Below are 24,379 nucleotides of genomic sequence, written 5' to 3'. Positions count from 1 at the left end.
ACAAAACGTAAGGTCGTGACAATCCCAAGAGTTTACGAGAACAGAGCAACAGGATCTCTCACAAACTGACACAGATTATAAAACAGTGTAATCACTTTGGAAACCCCCCCGATATTATCTAGAAAAGATGAAGATACACATATTTTATGACCCGCAATTCTATTCCTGGATCTATATACCCTTGAGCAGCAGTTCTCAAACTCTGATCTCAGAGCCCCTTTACACTCTTATCAATTGAGGACCCCAAAGAACTTCTGTTCATGTTGGTTATATCTGTCAATATTTACCTATTAAAAATTAAAACTAAGAAATTTTTTAAACACTAATTTAAAGATAATACTAATAAACCTACTATTGAAAACCTAATAAGACAATTTAGTAATAAACCTACCATTAATTTATATAACATTTTTATGAAAAAAACACTATATTTTACAAAGCAAAACAAAAACAAATGAGAAGAATGTTACTGTTTTAACTTTCTTTAATACATGGCTTAGTATCTATCTTAATAGCTGGATTCTGTTATCCACTTCTGATTCAATCTCTTGAGGTATCACAGTACATTTAGCCTCTGGAAAACTCCACCATACACTCAAGGGAGGAAAAGAGAAAGGCAAACAGCATCATAACATCTTAGTATTATTATGAAAATAGTTTTGACCTTGCGGATTGCCCCAAGAGCTGGGCTTTGACCCCAAGTCTTTTTTTAGTCCAGGGGTATTCTGTTGTTGTTTTGTTTTCTCACTACTTTCTCATTATTACTAGAAAATGAAACATTTAGGCAACAAAGTAAAAATGCTAACTATACATCCTCCCAATCGCTTCAATTATATACAATGAATACTTACTGATCTGGAAGAATGGCTTCTTCATCCAAAGAAAACTTTCCTTGAATCCCATGGCATAGTTCAGGTGGTACATCCACTGACTGTGGAAAAACACAGCCCTGATTATACACCCGAAAGACTGGAAAGCAGGGACTAAAACATATGCTTGTTCGTCAACGTTCACAGGAGTAACATTCCTAACAGCTAAAAGGTGGAAACCACTGAAGTTCCCATCAACAGATGAGTGGATAAACAAAATGTAGCGTATACACACAATGGAATATTATTCAACCATAAAAGGAAGGAAATTCTAACACAAGATGGCTGAACCTTGAAAAATTATGCTAAGCCAAGTGAGCCAGACACAAGAGGACAAATACTACTGTATGATGCAACTTGCGTGAGGTATCAAGATTAGACAAATTCATAGTCAGAAAGAAGAAGAGAGGTTACCAGAGGCTGGGAGGAGGGGAGGATGGAGAGGCAGTGTTTAATGTTGTTTAATGGGTACAGAGCTTCTGATGGGGAAGATGAAGTTCTGGAAACGGACAGTTGGTGGTAGTTGCACAACTTTGTACATGGTCTTAATGCCACAGAATTATACACTTAAAAATGCTTGAAATGGTAAATCATGTTTATATTTTACCAAATTTAAAAAGGGTATTCCTGATTAATTAACTAGGTATTCCTGATTAATTAACCAAATAAATATACTGTTTAAAAACACTTCATGTTGGAAGGGAGACCGTACCTCTGCGGAACCTGTCTTGTACAGCTCTAAAAGGAAGTCGTGCAGTGGGTGATGTTTCCCCACAAATAAGACATCACCTCCAAGACTGTTTCTTCTAGCTGGGGGGAAAGTAGGAAAAGAATAAAGATCAAACCATTGTATCTGCAAGAGCAATTTTTATGACAACAAAATTAAAAGATGCATCTAAATTTTAAAAACTTAAAGTCTGTGAAAAATAATTTAACAATAGGTCTAAATAGGTGATATGTCTCTGCAGAAGAAAAAAAAACTTTGATGATAAAGTTTCAAAAATCAATGACTATCAAAAAAATTACTAAAATATACCTGAATTATTATGGGATTGCAAGATAAGGGTCAAAGTTTTCTTATTTATACAGAACTCAATTTCTTATTATAAGAAACAAACATTCCCTGAGAAAACACTAATTTTATCATCTGAGAACAAAAATTATCCTAAGGATGGTTAATGGAGATATTATTTCTATAGGTTTGTTACACTGGTATTAAATAAATTTTCCAATTGAGCCCAGCCTTGCAATTTTCCCAATATTTTAACTGTCAGTATTAATGACAAAATCCTACTTTTTCTGAAAAATAACATTTCAAGTTAACACTCTGAGAGCAAATGCTTTTGACTCAACTTAACCTTCAAGCAAAGTTATTGTTATTTGGGGGGTAGGGGAGGAGGAAGGGAAGAAGGGAGATGGAGGAAATCTAATACTTATAACTTAAAAGTTTCATTTAATTACTATTCAATTTACAGGTAATAAATTTTAAGAAACAAATTTAACTTTTGTTACAAAGAAGTAAAATCAGTGATTTTGCCCCCTTTGTGAAAAATTCACAAATGAAAAAAAAAGGTCTAATATTTTCTTTTTTTTTTGCGGTACACGGGCCTCTCACTGCCGTGGCCTCTCCTGCTGCGGAGCACAGGCTCCGGACGCGCAGGCTCAGCAGCCATGGCTCACCGGCCCAGCCACTCCACTGCATGTGGGATCTTCCCAGACTGGGCACGAACCCGTGTCCCCTGCATCGGCAGGCGGACTCTCAACAACTGCGCCACCAGGGAAGCCCAAAAGTTCTAATTTTATAAGAAAACGTGAAGTCTGTGTCCCACAGACTCACTGCTGACTGAGTGGGGCGTCGGCCTTACTCTCTTCGGGGGTGAGGTCCGGGTACACCTCTTCCAGGGCAGCTCGCAGTCTTCGCTCATCCACGAACGGCAACAGAGCCACACCTGGGGACATAAACGCACACCAACCGCCCAGCTATTAGGGTCACCTAAATTCCAACTGGTCCAAATGAACATTTCTAGTAGAATATCCCTGCTAATATAAAAACATTTGGGAACTGAACTCTAATCTTTAGCCAAAATTCAAATGTAGAAGAAAAAATTCCAAATTCCCCACCCTTAAAATGGCTCATATGGAAAACCATGTTTGATCTTAACTCTGTGATAATAAAATTTTTAAATTAAATGAACAAGTGGCCACCTAGACACCAGCCTCTCTCTGTTCTCGCCCTCCTTACTAGATGCCCTCGGGCAAACCAGTCAATCTCCCAAAGGCTTGGGTTCATCCTTTCATCTTTTTAGGACCTTGGTTTCTTCTTTTGTACAGAGATCATTCAACAAAAATACTCAGAAGTTCTGTTTAACTAGAATACTCGAAATGACTCCTGCAGCTCTAAAATTGCATAATATTCTGTTATATTTTAAGACCTAATAATTAACTTACACACACAAAAATTTTAGACACTTGTTTGCTTAAATTTTAGGGGCGGGTAGAACAGATGATTATTTTCAGGTTGAAAATTGTCCCCTGGAGTGTGCTAGAATTGAAATCATTGCTTTATCTGGACCCATGTGCATAATCTTCAAAGAAGCACACCAGTAATACGATATCTATTACTAGAAAAATATACGAAGTTATTGAAGCATAATAAGTGCTGCTGTATACAGTAAAAATAGTATTTTGGCCAAATAAAAATTTTAAGATAAATAGCAAAGAGAAATGTTAAATAAAGCTAAATAATTTTGAAACTACTCCCACTCAAAACTGCTGTATTTGTGATATTTTCCCTTTAAAATGATGAGAAATGAAAGGTTTCCAAAGTTGTCATTAATTATTTAGCTACCATATTTTCAAAGTTAGGAAACGTCTTCAATTGTACTACAAGTAAGGAGAATACCTAGTTGAGAATACTAACTTCTAGTGTGAATTTTATGGGGCCTAAAAAACTGGTAAACACTTAGATGGAAAAAACCTAGAAAGTTGTTCAAGTGGTAATTAGTCATTCACTTAACAAAAGTTATAACATGAAAAACTACAACATTATCTAGCTTTCATTTTCTACCTACTAGATTTAGGATCTAAACAAATTATCAGAAAGACTTTCCTACAATATCAACTCCAGAAGCTAATTCCAAACAGTAAGCAACTTGCAGTGCTAATGACAGCCATATGGTTAACAAGTAACAAATGAGCCCTACTGGCCAAGGGAGGAAGGAACGCCTTACACCCAGGTGTGACAGTGGTAGTGCTTGAGAATGAGTTGATAGTAAAAATGAGAGTAGCAGCAGCTACTTTTTTCTGAGCACCTATTTCCTATGTTACATGCTTTGGTTCATTTAATCCTCTCAACAGCCCAGAGGCAGCCCAAATAGTGGTAATATTTAGTTAAACACAGTGGTCAGACTCTCTGGGTTCAGATCTTAGTTCTGACACTGTGTGACTCTGATCAAATTACTTAAATTCTCTGTTCATATATAAAATACACAGCATTCGAAATATCTATGCTATATTATTATTTTTTTTAAAGAAGATGTTGGGGGTAGGAATTTATTAATTAATTTATTTATTTTTGCTGTGTTGGGTCTTCGTTTCTGTGCGAGGGCTTTCTCTAGTTGTGGCAAGCAGGGGCCACTCTTCATCGCGGTGCGCGGGCCTCTCACTATCGCGGCCTCTCTTGCTGCGGAGCACAGGCTCCAGACGCGCAGGCTCAGTAGTTGTGGCTCACGGGCCTAGTTGCTCCGCAGCATGTGGGATCCTCCCAGACCAGGGCTCAAACCCATGTCCCCTGCATTAGCAGGCAGATTCTCAACCGCTGCGGAATCAGGGAAGCCCTACGCTATATTATTATATATAATAATTGTAAGTACACATGGTCAATAAATGTTGGAAAAATACCCAGATACATTTTATCATCTATCACTTTAAGATGTACTCAACTTAGGCAAGAACTTAACTAAGTATTATCATTACTTTCCATACGATTTAAAGATATGTATGGAGAAAAAACTACATCTCCTAACAGTAGTAAATTTTACCTCAAGAAAGGTATGTTCTTGCTACAGAGTCTAATAAATGAAAATATTTATATAAAATATAAAAATATTAAAGGTCTGAGTTTAAACCCATGCTAAAATTCATCTGGAATCTTAAGGGACCCCAGACAGCCAAAAGAATCTTTAAAAAGAAAAATAAAGTTGGAGGACTCACATCTCCTGATTTCAAAACTGACTACAAAGCTACAGTAATTAAAACAGTATGGTGCTGGCATAAGACAGACATTCTGACCAATGGAATAAACAGCCCAGAAATAAACCATCATATGCACTCAAATGATTTTCAACAAGGGTGCCAAGACCACTCAGAGGGGAAAGGGCAGTCTCTCCAACAACCGGTGGTGGGAAAATGGATATCCACATGCAAAACAATGAAGTTGGACCCTTACATTACACCACATACAAAAATTAACTCAAAATGGCTGAATGTCCTAAATGTAAGAGCCAGAACTATAAAACTCTTAGAAGAAAATGTAGGGAGCAAGCTTCGTGACACTGGATTTGGCAGTGATTTCTTAGACACCAAAAGCAAAGGCAACAACAACAAAATAGTCCAACAAAAATTGGACTTCATCAAAATCAATAATATATAAAGTACACCTATAATAAAACAACAAAAACCCAATTCAAAAACGGGCAAAGGACCTGAAAAGACAATTTTCCAAAACAAGATACATAAATAGCTAATAAGCACATGCAAAAAGAAATGATCAACATAATTAATCATTAGGGAAATGAAAAATCAAAACCACAGTGAGATACCACTTCACACCCATCCAGATGGCTACTATCAAAAAACCAAATAAATATTGGCAAGGGTGTGGAGAAACTAACTGATGTGCACTGCCTTACTTTTCCTCTAGACAATTTATACTACAATGATAGTCAGCAAGTCATCTGCATGTTTATATACTTACTTATTCATTTAACGAACACTTACATAAATAACTTTACTTATTTTTACTTTACTACTTCCTGTTCTCCTATGCCTCCTCTCCCTCTATGTGACTCCTCTACAAAGCATCTTCAAAAACAATCTAAGTCCCCAATCTTTTTACCTATAACACAATATGCCCACAGAGTACAACACTTGCACAGCCCCAATCAACAGGTTGCATTTCCCACTATCATTCTGTTAAAGTAATATGAAATTCCTGTTACTACATAAATCAAAAGTCAACCCTAAAATCTCATAATTATTTCAATTGGTAAATTATTATTTATTCCCCTTTTCCTCCACAGTTCTCTTTGAGTTATTTTACTGGTCTCTGTACCCCCAGAGAATAATCAGGGAAAAAGAATGAAAGCATGGTATTACCAAACATGCTTCTCATTCTAGAAAAATATATGGTGGAAGAAGAGGTTAAAATGATTTGCTGAAAGGGACTTTGGTGTGAAACAACAATTGGCTTACTGTGTGAGAGGCATTCTTGTGTTTTACTGTCATCACACATTTTTTGAGTGGGAAATATCACCTTACATTTAGTACTAATTTTTACTGCCATCCTTTCTACAAAGTCTGTGAAAAGAATGGAATGAGAAAATAATATACACATAAATAAGAAATAAACAAAGTATGATTAATGTTAAGTATGTAAACTAAATTTCTAATACATTTTTCCAAAGTTTCCACAGAGTGTAAGTAAATCTCCACATGGACACTCTCATGTTTCTACATTGCTCAGCAACCTCACAAGGCGTCAGTGACTGAAAGGAGCAAGTCCCAAGTCCCGTTAATTAATCACAAAGGAGATAAAAAATATGATTAATGTATTTCAACCCATTTATTGTTTACCACAGTGTGACAATTAAAATATCAATCATTGCTAATCCCAGTTTGGATGGCAAAATATAGAAATTCTTTCATCCCATAAATCACGTTTGTGCACAGCTTTACCAAGAGAAAATTATTTTAACGAAAAGGAATAATGTCTAAATTTTACCTTGCCATGCATACTTCTTCCCATTCAAATCAACAGCAAAATCTTCTGGGTAGAAGTCAATTATACTAGAATCCTATACCAGGAAGACAAGTAAAGATTCAAAAAGTGAAGTCACATATTTCTGTTACAAAGAATTGGACATAACATTTGATCACGTTATCATGCCTGATAAGAAAATGAGCATCCTTTCCTTTTAAAAATGGTATGACTTGGGCTTTCCTGGTGGCGCAGTGGTTGAGAGTCCGCCTGCCGATGCAGGGGACACGGGTTCGTGCCCTGGTCCGGGAAGATCCCACATGCTGCGGAGCGGCTGGGCCCGTGAGCCATGGCTGCTGAGCCTGCGCGTCCGGAGCCTGTGCTCCGCAACGGGAGAGGCCACAACAGTGAGAGGCCCGCGTACCACAAAAAAAAAAAAAAAAAAAGTATTCTTTAAATTGCAGGTCTAGTGAAACAGAATTAACTAATAAATTTATTTATTTTTGGCTGTGTTGGGTCTTCGTTGCTGCACACGGGCTTTCTCTAGTTGCGGCGAGCAGAGGCTACTCTTCTTTGCAGTGTACGGGCTTCTCACTGCGGTGGCTCCTCTTGTTGCGGAGCACGGGCTCTAGAGCACAGGCTCGGTAGTTGTGGCACACGGGCTTTGTTGCTCCATGGCATGTGGGATCTTCCTGGACCAGGGCTCGAACCCATGTACCCTGCATTGGCAGGCAGATTCTTAACCACTGCGCCAGCAGGGAAGCCCCAACAATTATATTTTAAAAGAGGGGAAAAAAGGCATAATTATAGAGGAATTTTAAAGCAGACAGCTGTGGACCCAGTGTAGAGTGAAGAGCTTACTTACCCCACCTCCCAGCTGGGTCTCACTACTCGCCCACAAACCCAGCTGGGAGGGGATTTCAAGCGGGCCAGCCTTAGCTCTAGCAGCCACCACACAGGCTGGAACAACCAAAAATAATAGCTTACAGGTAGGCTGAGAATAAAAAAACTGTTCTAAGAATTTCTCCCAAACACAAATGATTTTTTTTTTTTACTAAGTTGGGTCCTGATGGCCAAGGAAAGCAGAAAAAGAATAAAGTGGTGAAAAATATACGGAACTCAAATACTATTACTTTTTTTCCTGCACTTCGCTCTCTTAACTATGAGATGCAAGACGAATTGTGGCTAATGTTGGTAAAATGTACGACAGAAATCCAGTTACCAACACACTCAAAATACTAAAAGACTCACGGGATCACTCATGAGCTTCCGCCATGATGGAGGTAGAAAGTTACCACTTGCAGCTGGAAAAACCCCCATAAGTTGTTCCAGTGGCTTAAACTGTAAAAAAGAAAAAAAAAAAAACTTTAGCATACAACACACAATTTTTATCTAAGCCAAAATTCTATAAATTTTATGGCTCTAAATAGTTAAGCTTACCGGTTTGGTACCCTTCTCAAAATCAGAAGCCATATCTGCAATACCTTCAAAGTCTGAAGCGAATGGTGCATAATGGAATGGATAATACCACTTCCAGGACGCACAACCCTGCAATCATTAAAAACAGCAAACCCAAAAATCTATGTTAATGATATACACAGAAAAAAACAAATAAAAATTAGACTGTTAACCTATATATTCTATTTATAAAGCACGACTTCTAGTATATATTCCATGCATTAAGTTTTTCCATGAGTCCTAAGTTATTTTGATTAAATCTGAACTTTTTACTTCGTATCAATGGCCCCTTGATTTAAAAAATACTGCAAAACACCTTTAATAATCAGTAGTTAATACCAAACTTTATATTCACAAACACAATTTGGTGAAGATTTTTATCCTTATAATGTGTTTGGTGGCATTTCTTTCAACTCTAGAGCTGCCATCATCAAATAAAATGAAGAGCAGTTGCAGCTGACACTTACTGAGCCTACAGGTGAAGAAGGGACATCACTGTGATTGAGAGTAAAACAGGCAAAAGCTTCATCTTACTATTCCCTATATTTTCAGGGAAAACTTTATCTTCATTATAAAAATATTTAAGTAAGCCCATCAAAACGGAAACATGTTATACTCATAGAAAAAAGAAGTCTCCCTGATATATGTTTTCACTCTGTGCCTGGTGAATTAAAATCCTGGTAGGAGTAAAACATGAAATTAAAATATTTTATAGTTGATACTCAGCACATTAAATTACTTTCTACTTACTAATTTCAGATCACACCAAACTGAACTTGCTTACCTCCGAGCACAAAACCAGATATTAACTATCTGTGTTACAATCCCCATGTCTACCTAACCTCTCATCAATCTGACATCCCAATTATCAAAGGCTTTAAGTCAGATACAGATGACTCCAATTAGAAAGCACTTCAAGTAATATCACTACCTTATACAGAGGAAATGGTATCATTCAAATCCCTTTCTAATTCTTAATAGTATTTTCCAGGCTTTGTCCTTTGTTCAGTCATTTAGTGACTATCTATTAGTTCCTCACTTATTTTTTTATTCCAATTAAAAAAACACTAAACTTTAGTCATTTGAAAGACAAAGTATACTCAACCATACTCCCTGGTGTTGAAATCTTTTGACACAGCAAAAAAATAGCTTTGTTTATATATTAACACCTAAGGAGCTTTAGAAACAAATATTATTCAAAGTAATGAATTTCTAAATAGGAAGCTTAAAAAGAAGTCTAGGTTTAATCTCAGAATACAGCTCAATAATACACATTATTATAGAAATTATGTTCCTAAAATGACTAACTAGAGGTTTAGAGGAAAATATTCTCTTTGTACCTGGTAATAATATCGAAGAACCCAGCAGAGTCCTTCAACGTAAGACTGCACAACTTTACGTCGGAATTTCTCATCAGCTGCATCAACATCAAATTTGTTTTTGTAGTACCGCTGTTTCCAACCAGCTTCCCATAACCTACAAACCAGGCAAAGCCAGTGTATGCTGAATTAATATGGTAACTGTCTACCTGTTTATCACCAAATCAATTTATATTTAATGTCCAGGTGAAATGTAAATGAGTTAAACAGTAATGCTAACAAACACGGTTTCATTTAACTATTTCTAAAAAGTCCGCTTTCACAGGATTTATTACCAACTTAAAGAGAGTTAAACATCAAAAACTCAAACACTGATTCCAGTAAGAGCATTATAAAACTACATTTAAAAAAAGAATAATCACTTATGCTAAAGTAGATACAGAACACTTGTTTGCTCGAATTTTCATACTGTTTTACATGCTTTTTGATTGTGGAATAATTCTAAAACTACATTTTTTTTTTTAAATTAACTTTTTGGCTGCATTGGGTCTTCGGTGCTGCGCGCGAACTTTCTCTAGTTGCGACGCGTGAGCTTCTCATTGCGGTGGCTTCTCTTGTTGCGGAGCACAGGCTCTAGAGCTCGCAGGCTTCAGTAGTTGCGGCATGTGGGCTCAGTTGTTGTGGCTCTTGGGCTCTAGAGCGCAGGCTCAGTAGTTGTGCACAGACTTAGCTGCTCCGCGGCATATGGGATCTTCCCAAGCCAGGGATCGAACCCATGTCCCCTGCACTGGCAGGCGGATTCTTAACCACTGCGCCACCAGGGAAGTCCCTAAAGCTACACTTTAAAATTTGCTGAAGATATTTTTATATAGTTCAAGTTCCTCAGTTTGTTAAAATATATTTAAACTATACAGAGAAAGTCAATTAAATTACTTAAAAAAAAAAGACTTGCATGGGTAATTCTTTTAAAGGTAAAAAGTGATTTATAAAAGAATAATATAGAAACCAGGCAGAAATTATATGTATAACTAACCTACTCTCCCTATGCTTGGGCCTCTTTGAGCTAAGAGTTGAAGGGAAGGACACGCATGCACATGTACACACGTATGTATGTATGTATGTATATTCTGGTAAAACTTAGAAGCAGGTCAATTAATTCACTAAGTTATCATTAATCACTGGAAAATACAATGTGAAGAACCACAAAGTACTCATTTCTCATTCTCCAAGAGATGAAAACATCTTCTTAAAGGAACACAAAGAAGCCAAAAAAAAATTTTTTTAATTAGCACAGATCAAGAACACCAAGATGATTCTACAGTAAGGCCATTTTCTACCATGTGCCAGAGCTTACAAATTAACTGCAGTCATGTTTCAGAATACAGGTATGCCCTGCTTTTCAAAAGTTCACTTTACACCACTTTGCTTTTACAAAAGACTCTCATTAATACCTGTTTTCTCTAATAGAAAGAAATGCAGAGATTTCGCTTAAAAAAAAAAAAAGGCAGAAAATGGGAATCTCGTTTAGCACGTTTGTTTTCAGCGTGCACCCCAGAAGGAGTGGCCCCGCCAGCCCCTTCCCCAGGAATCACACTCAGCGTCTTAGCATCTGCCGCCAGAGCTGTGAGCTGTGTCTGTGAGCATCTGGGCTTTATCTCCATTTATTTTGTGCAGCAAGACGTGACCTAAGGTAACTCCTTCTTTACGCCGTTTCGGCTCTGAAAGATTTCATAGGCCCCATCCACTTTCGGATACTGGGGGAAACCCGCACATATTACCAATTTTAATTTCCCGCATACACAAAGGATTCACAGAACATCAATCAGGAGAACTATCCTCTATCCATGATGTGGATTATCACCATTTTACAGAAAATATGAACAAAATAAATGCTAAGAATCCCAAGCATTTCTTGAGAAGCATTTCTACCTTGATTATCCCCAGCACCTGAATTAAATAATAAAGTACTAAATAAATCAAGTTTACTATTAAGCTAGTATTGATCATGATGACCTCAGAGTAAAACAAAAGATACTCTAAGAGGAAATCCACTGTTATAGAAGCAGAGGATAAAAACTCAGGTCAGGTAAATGTTCGATGACCAGTCATCACAGATATTAGAATCTAACATCAAAGAACATTTCTAATTATAAACACACCACCCACATCCTATATAAGAAGCACGAGAGATGGACCACCATTGTTTACTTAACTCTGAACTATATCATTTTTGCTAAATTCTTAATGAGTTACATTTATTAAGACTGTTGGCCTTTTGCACTTGGAGCCCAGGATTGAAACCTAGATTTAATTACAGGAGAGGCTGTTAATCTTATTATATGATGATCTCCAACTTCTGGACAAATTAAAGAATCAAAGTTTCCCATTATAAATGTTAAGTATGGGACTCCCCTGGTGGCACAGTGGTTAAGAATCCGCCTGCCAATGCAGGGGACTCGGGTTCGAGCCCTGGTCCGGGAAGATCCCACATGCCATGGAGCAACTAAGCCCATGTGCCCCAACTGCTGAGCCTGAGCTCTAGAGCCCACGAGCCACAACTACTGAAGCCTGTGTGCCACAACTACTGAAGCCCATGGGCCTAGAGCCCGTGCTCTGCAACAAAGAGAAGCCACCTCAGTGAGAAGCCTGCACACCGCAACGAAGAGTAGTCCCCACTCACCACAACTAGAGAAAGCCCACGTGCAGCAACGAAGACCCAACGCAGCCAAAAATAAATAAATTTTTTAAAAAATAAAATAAATGTTAAGTATACAGCTACAGGGAAACTTCTCTGTCATGAAATATAACTATGCATATACAAGTCTGTGTTTTTTTAAAAATATACATATTTATTTCTTAACCAAATAAGTTCTACATATTTCATCTTGAGGAAGAAACTTTTCAACTAAGAAGATTAAAGCAAACCATATCAAGTATCCAAGTGTAACTGAACTTTCTGGGTTAAGCAGCTTGAAAATGTAATCTCCACGCAGTGACCTTCAGATCATACAGTCAGAGCTAAACACCTCATGCCCAGCCCATCTAGCGCCCGCTCTCAGAGGGAAAAGTGGCTTGGAGGACGAAAACCTGCATACTAATCTAGATACTTAGGTTTAACAGCTATAGCTTACACATCTCACTGGAATTTACTGACTATTCTAACCCTCCACATTAATTACTTGTGGATAAAAAGATCACAGGCAAGCATCTGAAGGCACTGCTGCTCTGAGCTAATAGCATTAATTAGACCGCCTCTATTTCAGCAATTTGCTAACAAAGTGCTACCAAAAAATGGCTTCACCTGACGTTATCCTCTGGCTCAGGTTCACTGTCACTGTCTTCCACTTTTCGCTTAATTCCTCCTCTCGGAGATGGGGAGCCATCAGAAGTGAAACTCGCATTAGGAGACACTGAAGGACTCTGCAGGCAATTATGACATTAGAGAGGAAGGACTTAATTATTCATTTCACATAAGAAGTTACATCCAACTGCTACTACCACCATGCTTCACGGTAATACATTTTTTAAGGCTGTTAAATAGATATTAGTAAACGTATTTAGAAAGCACAAAGACTGATCTTGGCCTATTGCACTTCCCCAAAAAAGAGTAATATGGTACCAAGCTTCCTATGCTTAAACTCAAAAGAATCTGAACATTCTTAGGGTAAAAACTGCTTCAGAAGAAAAAAGAAAAATTTAATTTTATAAATTTAAAAAATTAATACTTAAATATTTATTTTCTTTGGTGATTCGCTGATCTTATGAATTCACGATCACTTTCCACCAATCAAACAGCAAAACGGTAAAGGGGGAAAAAGATAAATAAATAAATTAGTAATACATAAAATAGTCAAGCGGGTGAAAATAAAGTTAAATGGTATGTGTTCAACCTAGTATAACCACTCTGGAAAGCAACAGTTTAGTAATAAGGCTCTGCCAGATAACTGTTAAATTATTTTACATACACTATTTTAAAATTCAATGTACAAATAAAAATCTATTGGTCATCTTAGAAAAATGCACATCTTATTAGTATTTCAAAGACTTGGATACCACTTTAAATTCAGTATTATCTCTTCCCTTTGTACTTAACGAAGATAGGCACACCCTACAGTATTTTAATTTTAACTAAAAAATTAAAGTCTTCTGCAACTTTAGTTTTATGTTAAATGACCAAAAACACAAGTGGCAAAAAAGGTTTTCATAGTAAAGGTTTTGTTCTATTATTCACAATATATTAGATATTTTGAGTAAATTGAATTTTTTAAATTGAGAGCTCAGGAGGCTATTTTGTTGATACTATAATTAGCATAAAGGCAGTTCATACCACAGGCTAAGAAAGTTTGTTACAACAAAGCAAAATTATATTTCACATAGAGCTTATAACACTTTCCTTTTAAAAACGTATAGTATCAATTTTACTCATGATATCGTATGGCCAATACTGTCCAAAACCCCTCACAAAACCCAGTAAAAAAATAAATCCAGGAAGGCACTGTTGCACTGGGAAAATGAGATGGGTATTTTCAGTCAGACAGACCTGGGTTTGAAATACCAAACCAGCCTTTCTCCGTGTATGGCCTTGGGCAATTTATTTAACCTGTCAGCCTCAACTTGAAATGGAGATGCTACTGTTCTCTATCTTAACAGATTACTGCAGGGATTAAACGAAACACCACATGTGGAAGATCAATAGCACACCTGACTCACTAAGTCATCACTTTTATTTTTAAACCCCACACTGATCCATTTGGATTAAATTATGAAGGGAAGTTGGGTAAAAAGCAAACTTTCCCAAATTGACAAAATATAAATTCCATCTTTAGATAACAAAAATAATATACCTTCAAGGAAAACACGAAAGGCGGGTGTTTGCTCTTTAATGCTAACCCCCCCCACTGCTCTTTTCTCCTCTCCCTCTACCAACAAAAGGATTCCTTCCTAAACATACCAGATTCATAACAAGTCATAAAAATTTTTTTAAAATGCTGTTTTGTAATCATATTCTGTTAATTGAGAATGGCTGCAGATATAATGAAACCATACTTCAGAATGCAAAAATTAAAAACACATATTTATGAAGAAACAGAAGCCGTCTGATAAAACACTGTCAGTGTTCACCGTCAGCAGACATTGGTCAAGTACTGCAGACTAACACGCCCAAACAGCTCAAAAAAATCAATAAACAAAAATAAACAAAAACACACCAAAAGAGCAAGACTCCATAACTTTAAAGGCCCTCTTTAACTGAACTGGTAATATGCCTTCATGATTACTTTAAATTCAGAACATTCTAGATGAAAATCCCTCTTTGCAAAGACTCCAAAAGAAATACACTGTCAAGAGGAATTAATACAGGATCAAATAAGCAACGTAAACACCAACCTCCCCACTCTCACTCCCCTGGGAGACGTTACTAATCAACAGTGGATCTGGTTCTGTGGAGCCGGACTGTAATACTGCAATCCTTCTCAGGGCAATCACAGGTGACAAAGTTTAAACCTACTGCCTCCCTGACATTAAGAAAAAAGCATTCTATCATATCATCAATATGGTGTTTGAGAATGCCAGTCACTTTCAGTTCCACTCTGTAGTGGAACTGTAGGGGACTGTAGTCACTATGATCTTAAATGATGGACATCAGCTTTTTCTGTTCTACTCAAGTGTCTCACTGCAATCCCTTTCACTGACCTTCCACATCTCACTCTGTATAAGAAAAAAAAATCAAAAATAGATACATGTACATGTATACGTCTGGCCAAAACGTTTGTTGGTCTTTTTCCATTAAGATGGCTCTAGTAGCGCTCAGTTGTCTTTAACTTCATTTGAAACAATTTTCTTTTCTTTTTTATGGCTACGTTGGGTCTTTGTTGCTGCACGCAGCTTTCTCTAGTTGAGGTGAGCGGGGGAGGCGGGGGGCTACTCTTCTTTGTGGTGCGTGGGCTTCTCATTGCTGTGGCTTCTCTTGTTGCGGAGCACAGGCTCCAGGCGCGCGGGCTTCAGTAGTTGCAGCATGCGGGCCCCAGAGCGTGTGGTCTTCAACGGTTGTGGCACATGAGCTCAGTAGTTGCACCTTGTGGGCTCTAGAGCATGGGATCAGTAGTTGTGGCGCACAGGCTTAGCTGCCCCGCAGCATGTGGGATCTTCCTGGACCAGGGATCGAACCCGTGTCCCCTGCACTGGCAAGCAGATTCTTAACCACTGGACCACCAGGGAAGTCCGAAACAATTTTCTTAGATTGTATTGTGACAGCTGTCACATCAGTGTGCATTTTAAAAAAAACATCAAGATTGGTGAATTTTTGTGTAGCCATTTAAATATTGAAGATGGAAGAAAAAAGCAACATTTTTGGCATATTATGCTTTATTATTTCAAGAAAGGTAAAAACACAACTGAAACGCAAAAAAAGATTAGTGCAGCGTATGGAGAAGGTGCCGTGACTGATCGAATGTGTCAAAAGTGGTTTGCGAAGTTTCATGCTGGAGATTTCTCGCTGGACGATGCTCCACAGTCGGGTAGACCAGTTGAAGTTGACAGAGATCAAATCGAGACATTAACTGAGAACAGTCAATGTTATACCACACGGGAGATAGCTGACATACTCAAAATATCCAAATCAAGCGTTGAAAATCATTTGCACCAGCTTGGTTATGTGAATCGCTTTGATGTTTGGGTTCCACATAAATTAAGTGAAAAAAACCTTCTTGACTGTATTTCCACATGTGATTCTCTACTGAAACGTGAGGAAAACGTTCCGTTTTTAAAACAAATCGTGATGGGTGATGAAAAGTGGACACTGTACAATAATGTGGAACGGAAGAGATTGTGGCGCAAGTGAAATGAACCACCACCAACCACACCAAAGGCCAGTCTTCCTCCAAAGAAGGTGATGTTGTGTATGTGGTGGGATTGGAAGGGAGTCCTCTATTATGAGCTCCTTCCGGAAAATCAAACGATTAATTCCAACATATACTGCTCCCAATTAGATCAAATGAAAGCAGCACTCGACGAAAAGCATCCGGAAAAGACAGGAAACGCATAATCTTCCATCAGGATAACGCAAGACCGCATGTTTCTTTGATGACCAGGCAAAAACTATTACAACTTGGCTGGGAAGTTCTGAGTCATCTGCTCTCTTCAGACATTGCACCTGTGGATTTCCATTTATTTTGGTCTTTACAAAATTCTCTTAATGGAAAAAATTTCAATTCCCTGGAAGGCTGTAAAAGGCACCTGGAACAGTTCTTTGCTCAAAAAGATAAAAAGGTTTGGGAAGATGGAATTATAAAGTTGCCTGAAAAATGGCAGAAGGTAGTGGAACAAAACGGTGAATACGTTGCTCAATAAAGTTCTTGGTGGAAATTAAAAATGTGCTTTTATTTTTACCTAAAAACCAAAGGAACTTTTTGGCCAACTATATATAAGTGAATCATTTTGCTGTACACCTGAAACTAACAGAACATTGTTTTTTTTGTTTTGTTTTGTTTTTTAACTAATTTATTTTGGCTGCATTGGGTATTCATTGCTGCATGCGGGTTTTCTCTGGTTGCGTCGAGCAGGGGCCACTCTTTGTTGCAGTGAGCGGGCTTCTCATTGCGGTGGCTTCTCTTGTTGTGGAGCACGGGCTCTAGGTACATGGGCTTCAGTAGTTGTAGCACATGGGCTCCATAGTTGTGGCTCAGGGGCTCTAGAGCACAGGCTCAGCCATTGTGGCGCACGGGCTTAGTTGCTCCGCGGCATATGGGATCTTCCCGGACCGGGGCTCGAACCCGTGTCCCCTGCATTGGTAGGTGGATTCTTAACCACTGCGCCACCAGGGAAGTCCCAGAACACTGTTAATCAACTATACTCCAGTATAAAGTAAAAATTAAAAAAAGAAAACAAAACTCAAACAGAACAAAAAAAACACAACAAAAAGGCAGGCTTCTTCTCTTGGGAGATGCAAAACCTCATTTCTCAAATTCCAAATCTAAGGTCCTAAAACTTCTAATTGTGAATTTATGGGAATATAAATTCAATCAGTCTCTTGATATGGCAAAAATTCCACATACAGGATTGCCCTATAAAAAGGGATTTTATCATCAATAGGATAACTAATAGAAAAATAAAACTTAAATATCCAAACTTATGCAATTTCCTTGCATCTATCATAGTAAAAGTTTACATAGTATCTTTTCTCCCTTTACAAAACTCTCTCTCTCTCATGCCTACTAGCCTGAAATAAGCAATAGCTTTATCTGCTGTATGTGTGTGTTAGTTCATGGTCTATTCCCTCACCCCTGCTTGCTGTCTTGCCGTGTGCTCTGAGCTCTTGGTCTTCTGTCAATACAACAGGAAGCTAATGGACAGAGTAAAGCCTTGCTGGTTGAAATGATCTGCTCACGCAGCTTGGATTACAAAGTTCAAATAAGGAGGGATACCATGAGGCAAATCCATTCTGAGTTCGGTAGTGAGAACTACCTTAAAACACATGCTCGGATCTATTCTATGACTGAGTTGGAGAGGGAAGCTTAGGCAGTAAGGAGTATCTGTATTTAACAGACTGAGGAATACCATTCTGCAAAATGCCCATAACTGATCCCTGGAAGGAAAGGGGAAATTAGGCAGCAAAACCCTCCCTTGTCTCTCACGCCAGAGACGTGAGACATTTGGATGTCCCCTCATGCTTCTAGCACCATCACCACTGTACCTTTGGGGGAAGAGGGAAGCACTGTGGCCCATGTGCATTACAGAGACACTGCAGCCACTTAGCCAACTGTATTTACATGCATTTTCTTTCTTTTCACATCATTTAGATATTTTCATATTGATAAAGAATTTAATAGAATTAAAAATATCTCTCAAGGCAAAAGAAATTGAGAAAAACTATAAAACAAAACAACCCCAGGCTAAATGATCAAATTCACACACAACTACAGGGGCATCTGATAAGTCACCACCCTTCAATGCTACATAAAAGTGAGTCACTTACAGAGTTATTCTGCATCCTCATTTCATAGGCTGCTTGTCTCGGATTATGGGCTACTTGAGATCCTGGTGAGTTTCTTGAACCAAGGGCATGAGGGGTTAATATTCCACCAGGAGAGAAAGATGGTTGATCTCTCTAACATACATGGAAATAAATGAATGTAGAAATTAAAATTAAATCACAACACAGTTAGATGACAGGAAGAAAAGAGGGCAATAGAAAGAGTCCCCACTGTAAGCACTTAAAAGACGAAATGGATTTCTGTTAACATGACAGGGTTGTCTACACTTTGATATAATGGTAACTTACCCTGTAAACAACCGTTTGTAATAGTAACTCTGCTCTAAAAGTACATATAATTCACTGTTCTGGTATATACACGTGGAGTTTGAGAATGCCCGTCACTTGCAGTTCCACCCTGTGGAACTGTTCAAGTCTCATTAGGCTGTTCTACTACGTTTACTTACAATTTCTGAACACATTCAAGACATAATTTTAGGCAAATAAAAATAACAAATAATAAATAACTATAACATTTACCTTAATGGTAAAAAAAAATAAGTCAAGAGTTTAACTTCTACTCAGGAAATACAGCTTTTATTTACCCTTCACCTTGCTAGAATTTAACTCTTTATTGCCAATTAATTACAGCTATACTATAGCTATAGCTATACTAGGTGACGGTTGTGGCTGACTGATAAACAGATGTTTTAAAAACAGACATTGACTGAAAGGAAATAATAATATATGGTACAAACTATTATATATAAAATAAATAAGCTACAAGGATATAATGTACAACACAGGGAATATGGCCAATATTTTATAATAACTGTAAATAGAATATAACCTTTAAAAAGTGTGAATCACTATTATATATACTATACTGTACATAATATACTCTAATCACCTGATTATATAATATTATACATCAAATATACCTCAATTTTTTAAAATTAATTAAAAAAAGGAAAAAAATAAAGTAGAAACCAAATATGCTCCTCCCAATCTAAGTGGTTTGCAACTACCTGCAACAATAAATTACTCTTCTCCCTTCTAGGTTCCTGAAATTGCTCAAATCCAATAAAATATGATAATAAGAGGCAGTCCCTCAACTCCATGAATTTAAAATCCAGGAAGGAAGACAACATTCACCAGAGATAAAGGAAAGGACTGCTCAACCTGGACCACAAGCAGAGGCAGCAAGGGAGGCCGTGGAGAAGACAGGTGTGCGGGGCTTGGAGTAGGAATCTTCTGGAGCAGCCAAAGGGGGGCAAGGCTCTAGGTCAGGAGCAACATGGTGTATTTAGAGGACAGCAGGGGAAGGGCTGGAGGCCAGAATTCAACCAGGCCACGGTGCACTCTGCAAGGCAGACTGAGAGAGAACTGGATTCTGAGGGGACTAAGGAGTCACTGGTGATTTCCGAGCAGAGAAACAACAAAGCTATGGGTATCTTGTTCTAGGAAGATTAACCTGACAAAGATATAGACAGAGTATAGTGACTTGTAAGGGGAAACAAAGGGTTGACTGCTTTTATTACAAAAACAGTATCTGACTATCGTAAAAAAAACCTCTTCAACAGCTAAATGCAACCTGCCCCCTCCTGCCCATCAAGTGTTTCCCTTCAGACTCCAGAGAGCTTAGAAAGGACTTCTTTAAAATCAATACCAGGCAGGAAGGCAGCTGGGTGGGCGCCACGTCCCTAACCAACTCCCAGCCCGTAAGGAATAAAGAGCTATTGTAATGAACATCTTCCTCCCAAATCGTAAACTGATACCATTGCCAGTCTTATGATATTAGCTAAAACTCACCTTCATTCTCTTTCTTTTTTCTTTCTGTCGTCTTCTAAAACTGTCCTAAAAGTATAAAATCCACATATTCTGTCAAATAATTACACAAAAATGTAAGAGTTAAACATTACCAGGAATGATTCGGGAGACAATTAAAGTTTTAAAGGAAGACCCCAGAAACCTAGGTACATAATTAAACCAGGCAATGGACTGTATGTTCAAAGTGCTGCTTATCAGAACTGCAGATGGATAGAGAGCATTCTAAATTGAGTTTAGATACAATTTAAAATGTTCCTCAAATTTTTTTTCAGGTAGTTTTTAACATCATTTCAGGAAAGAACGCAAGAGTCATGACAAGGACCCTTGGTTCTTCCCTGGAGTGAACAGGCTGCCAATAATGGAGAAGATACACATAAGTAAGAAAACAATTCTTTAAGTTGTAGCTGAAGATAGTTAATAATGAAGATGACAATTTTTAAAAATCAACACGACAATTTAATAATGGGCCTCTATTACCTAAAAAGGGCTGGACAGTTTCTAGCGCTGTCACATGTGTGGCACAAGTGGGTAAAGAGAGCAGTGGGGCTCTATGCAAACACTACCCACCAAGATTGCAACAAGTCAACCTAATGAAAGAAGGAAGAAAATTCAGATGTCTATACTGTTTATTCTGGGCCAGTTAAATTCACAGGAAAGCGTCCAGTCTGCCTTGATTCTTCCCTCCACTCATTTTCAAAATGTAGCCATAGTTTCAACTAGACAGGATTTAGGGTTGACCTTGCTCTCCCCCAGGTGAGCCACTCAAAGGCCCCCTTTCCCCAGAAAGCACTCCTCCCACGCCTGCATTTCTGTTGAGTGTCCAGGCACTGAAACGACAGCTAAGGTGACCACGGCAGGTACTATACTGACTGTCACCCTACTCGCAGCACTTCCACCCACAACAGGACACCTAACGAGATGTGAGCGTTGTGCTTTCTGCAGGAGGGGCTGAATGCTGGATACATGGGGACCTACTCCTGAAAACCTCCTAAGACGTGAACACCACCCACTTCTCTGATGAAGCTTTGCCCCTGTTGTTAAGGAAACGTCTCTTATCTGACCACGACGACTCCTTCTGGAATGGTGCCCTCTGCACTGGGCTGCCAGGACACCACACTCACCTGGTTCTTTCACTCCTGCTGCTGCCTTCACTCAACAGCCTCCCAGCCCCCATGCTGTCCCTGTAACGCTGGCGCCCCTCCGGGCCCGATACTTGGACCTCCCCACTTCCCTGCGCTCACAGAAGGAATCCTCTCGTCTCATGACTCTCCAGCCAGAGCCTCTCCCAACTCAACACCCCCACCCTCACGTCTCAAGCTTGACGTGTCCAAAACAGAACCCCACCCCCAGCCCTGCACCTCCCAGTCTTCTCATCACAGCTGCTCAGACCAGACCGTCTTTCATCTGCTCAGAAAAAATGCCTTAGAGTCATTCTTGACACCTTTCCTTCTCTCACACCTAGGATTTCATCCCCCATTGGTTCCTGCTTCAACACGTTCAGAATCCAGCCACCTATTCTCACCTTCACTGCCACCGTGCTGGCTCCCCTGGATTATTGCAAAGGAGCCTCTTAACTGGGCTCACTGCTTCTGCCTTTACCTCCATACAGCAGCCACAGTGATGGCTTTACAGTACGTGTCAGATCTGTCACTTTTATGCTTCAATGATGCAGACTGAAAGCTGAAGTCCTGTCAGTGACCTAGAGGGCTCTACCAGACCCATCGTCTTTCTGACCTCTTCTCCTACTCGCTTCCCTTTGCTTCCTCTGCTCCCACCACAGTGGCTCCCAGCTCCTCGCTGTTCTAAACATCCTGCGTATGCTCCTGCCCTAGAGCCTTTGCACGGACTGTTCCCTGTCTGAAACGCTCTTTCCGCACACATCTGCCTGGCTCACTCCCTCACATCCTTCAGGTCTTTTCTCAAAGCCATCCATCAGTGAGGCCTTCTCCAGCCACCTTTTCTAGGGTTGCAACCTCCCCAGACACTTCCTGCCCTGCTTTAGTTTCCTTCATGGCACTCAGCACTCTCTAACACCCTGCACACTACACTTCGTTTTTGTGTTGATTGTCCATTTCCCCCGGAAGAATGTTAGCTCCATGAGGTCAGAAATTCGTCTGCTTTTTTGCTTCATTTTTTGTTGTATCAGTAACGCTCAGAATACTACCTGACACACGGTAAACAAGAAATATTTGCTGAGTAAATGAACATTTGCAAGATGAAAGGCAAACATCAAAACTCATTAAATAAAAACTATACATTTCTGACCTAACTGTTCAATTTTAATAACAAATATTGATGTATTCCTATTCTACTATCTACTTTGCTATTTTTAAGGGAGGTGGCTGCGTAAGCAGAACAAGTCCACCTGGACGGACCTTACTGATCTTTAATCTTTTTGTGTGCTATGAATTCCTCTCGAAATCTGTCAAAAGCTGTGGACACACTTCCCTAGATACTTTTATATTGAATTCCCCAGACACTTCCCCACCAAGTGAGCCAGATACTTTTATATTGAATTTCCGAGGGTTCATTAATTTCCCCAATGCCCAACCATGCTAACAGACATCATATGATGTCAAGGACACCAAAAAAGATCCAAAGCTGTAAAACGCCCTCTCTGCCAGGCCAGCTGGAAACCACATGACATACTTAAATCTGAAGCACTTTGGAGTCTATCAAATCCTATACATCCAATTCTAATGCCAAATACCATCAATATTTAATAGTACAGAATCTGCTAAAGCCACCTCAAAGGACTTGTCTAACATGAGATTTTTACACCAAGTAGTACACAGTATATATAGTTTATTCCTTAAGCAAAATGGCAGCAGTTCGAGTGGAGCCACTGTAATTGTTGAAGACTTAGTTAAAAACGGCTGTTCTGGTAGACATTTGATATCCCAAAGTTAGTTATTTGAATTTTACATGTGAAGATTATCAAATACCAAAGGCTTTGAAAGAATGCCTACAGTCCACTCACTGTTACACAAAATGGTACCCAAAGTTCTAAAGAAGAGGCCCCTAACTACAGTACACAAAACTGAAGAGAACATAAAATCTTGTCAGAGACAATGACATGTTTTAATCTGTTAGGAAATCGTGACACAAGGTAGTGATATTATGTTGCTATTTGCTCACAAGAGCCATGTGACTTGTAGAAAATCAGTTTCTAAGCGCTCTCCTCCACTTGCTCTCTGCTCATTTTACCCACTGCTGGTCTCCCTGGCGACTCCCCATGGTCATCCTCCAGCCCACTCTGCCTCCAGGCTGCTGCCCCTCCAGCCCTCAGCTCCCGAGGGCATCTCGAGCCCTGGCTGAAGACTAGGGGCCTGTCCGTCCTGCTCTGACACCTCAGGCAGCACGGAAGGCTTCTCCTCTCTCTAGGGACGTCCTCCCCCGGCCCCGCCTTCTCCTTAAACGTCCACACTCCTCAAGGCTCCTCACGGAGGCACTTTCACGCTATGTGAGCTTCCAGGGACATCAAGTTCACACTCATGACGGGAGGCATCTCCCACATGCCAATGGTTCTCAAATCTCCTTTCAAAAGACTTATGACCTGCGCTCTACATATATCCATCTAATTGGTTCATGGACTTTTCTCCTCTCAGGTGTCCTGTGACCCCTCAAACTCAGTACCTCCAAAACGAAACTCACTTCTACCTTATCCCCACCCCATCCTGCTCTACCCCTGGGGCTTGCTACCTTGGTGAATGGCACCAGCAAACTCCCAACTACCCCAGCCAGAAACCTGGACTTCTCACCTAAGCACTCACCCTATCACAGGTAACTAATTCCCGGGTGCTTTGTGACTTTATTTCCTTTTTTTATGTCTACATTTCTTACACAGAGCTGAAACCACCTGCCTTGACTGATGTAATCCCACCCAGACCCCCTATACTCTGCCACCAGAGTACAGAGTTCCTAGGTTCAGAGCATAAACAGTGCCTATAAAACACAC

General features: G+C 39.2%; 1 protein-coding gene across 2 annotated transcripts in view; it reads right to left on the bottom strand.

Annotated features, from left to right (window-relative positions):
- XRN2 (5'-3' exoribonuclease 2) overlaps positions 1-24,379 on the bottom strand; it is an 80,098-nt gene that overhangs the window by 29,636 nt on the left and 26,083 nt on the right. For both annotated transcript variants that reach the window (XM_067707377.1, XM_067707378.1), the window contains 10 exons: positions 20,404-20,448; positions 18,595-18,726; positions 12,925-13,043; positions 9,645-9,780; positions 8,287-8,394; positions 8,098-8,187; positions 6,871-6,943; positions 2,735-2,818; positions 1,582-1,679; positions 852-931 (listed from right to left, as the gene is read on the bottom strand). In XM_067707377.1, the coding sequence (XP_067563478.1) occupies positions 852-931; positions 1,582-1,679; positions 2,735-2,818; positions 6,871-6,943; positions 8,098-8,187; positions 8,287-8,394; positions 9,645-9,780; positions 12,925-13,043; positions 18,595-18,726; positions 20,404-20,448 (965 nt within the window). The remainder of the gene's footprint in view (positions 1-851; positions 932-1,581; positions 1,680-2,734; positions 2,819-6,870; positions 6,944-8,097; positions 8,188-8,286; positions 8,395-9,644; positions 9,781-12,924; positions 13,044-18,594; positions 18,727-20,403; positions 20,449-24,379) is intronic.

The sequence above is a fragment of the Pseudorca crassidens genome, chromosome 15 (assembly GCF_039906515.1).
Source record: "Pseudorca crassidens isolate mPseCra1 chromosome 15, mPseCra1.hap1, whole genome shotgun sequence".
In the NCBI taxonomy this organism is placed as follows: Eukaryota; Metazoa; Chordata; class Mammalia; order Artiodactyla; family Delphinidae; genus Pseudorca; species Pseudorca crassidens.
The sequence above is the reverse complement of the archived record's forward strand: the minus strand, read 5'-3'. Positions and strand labels throughout refer to the sequence as shown.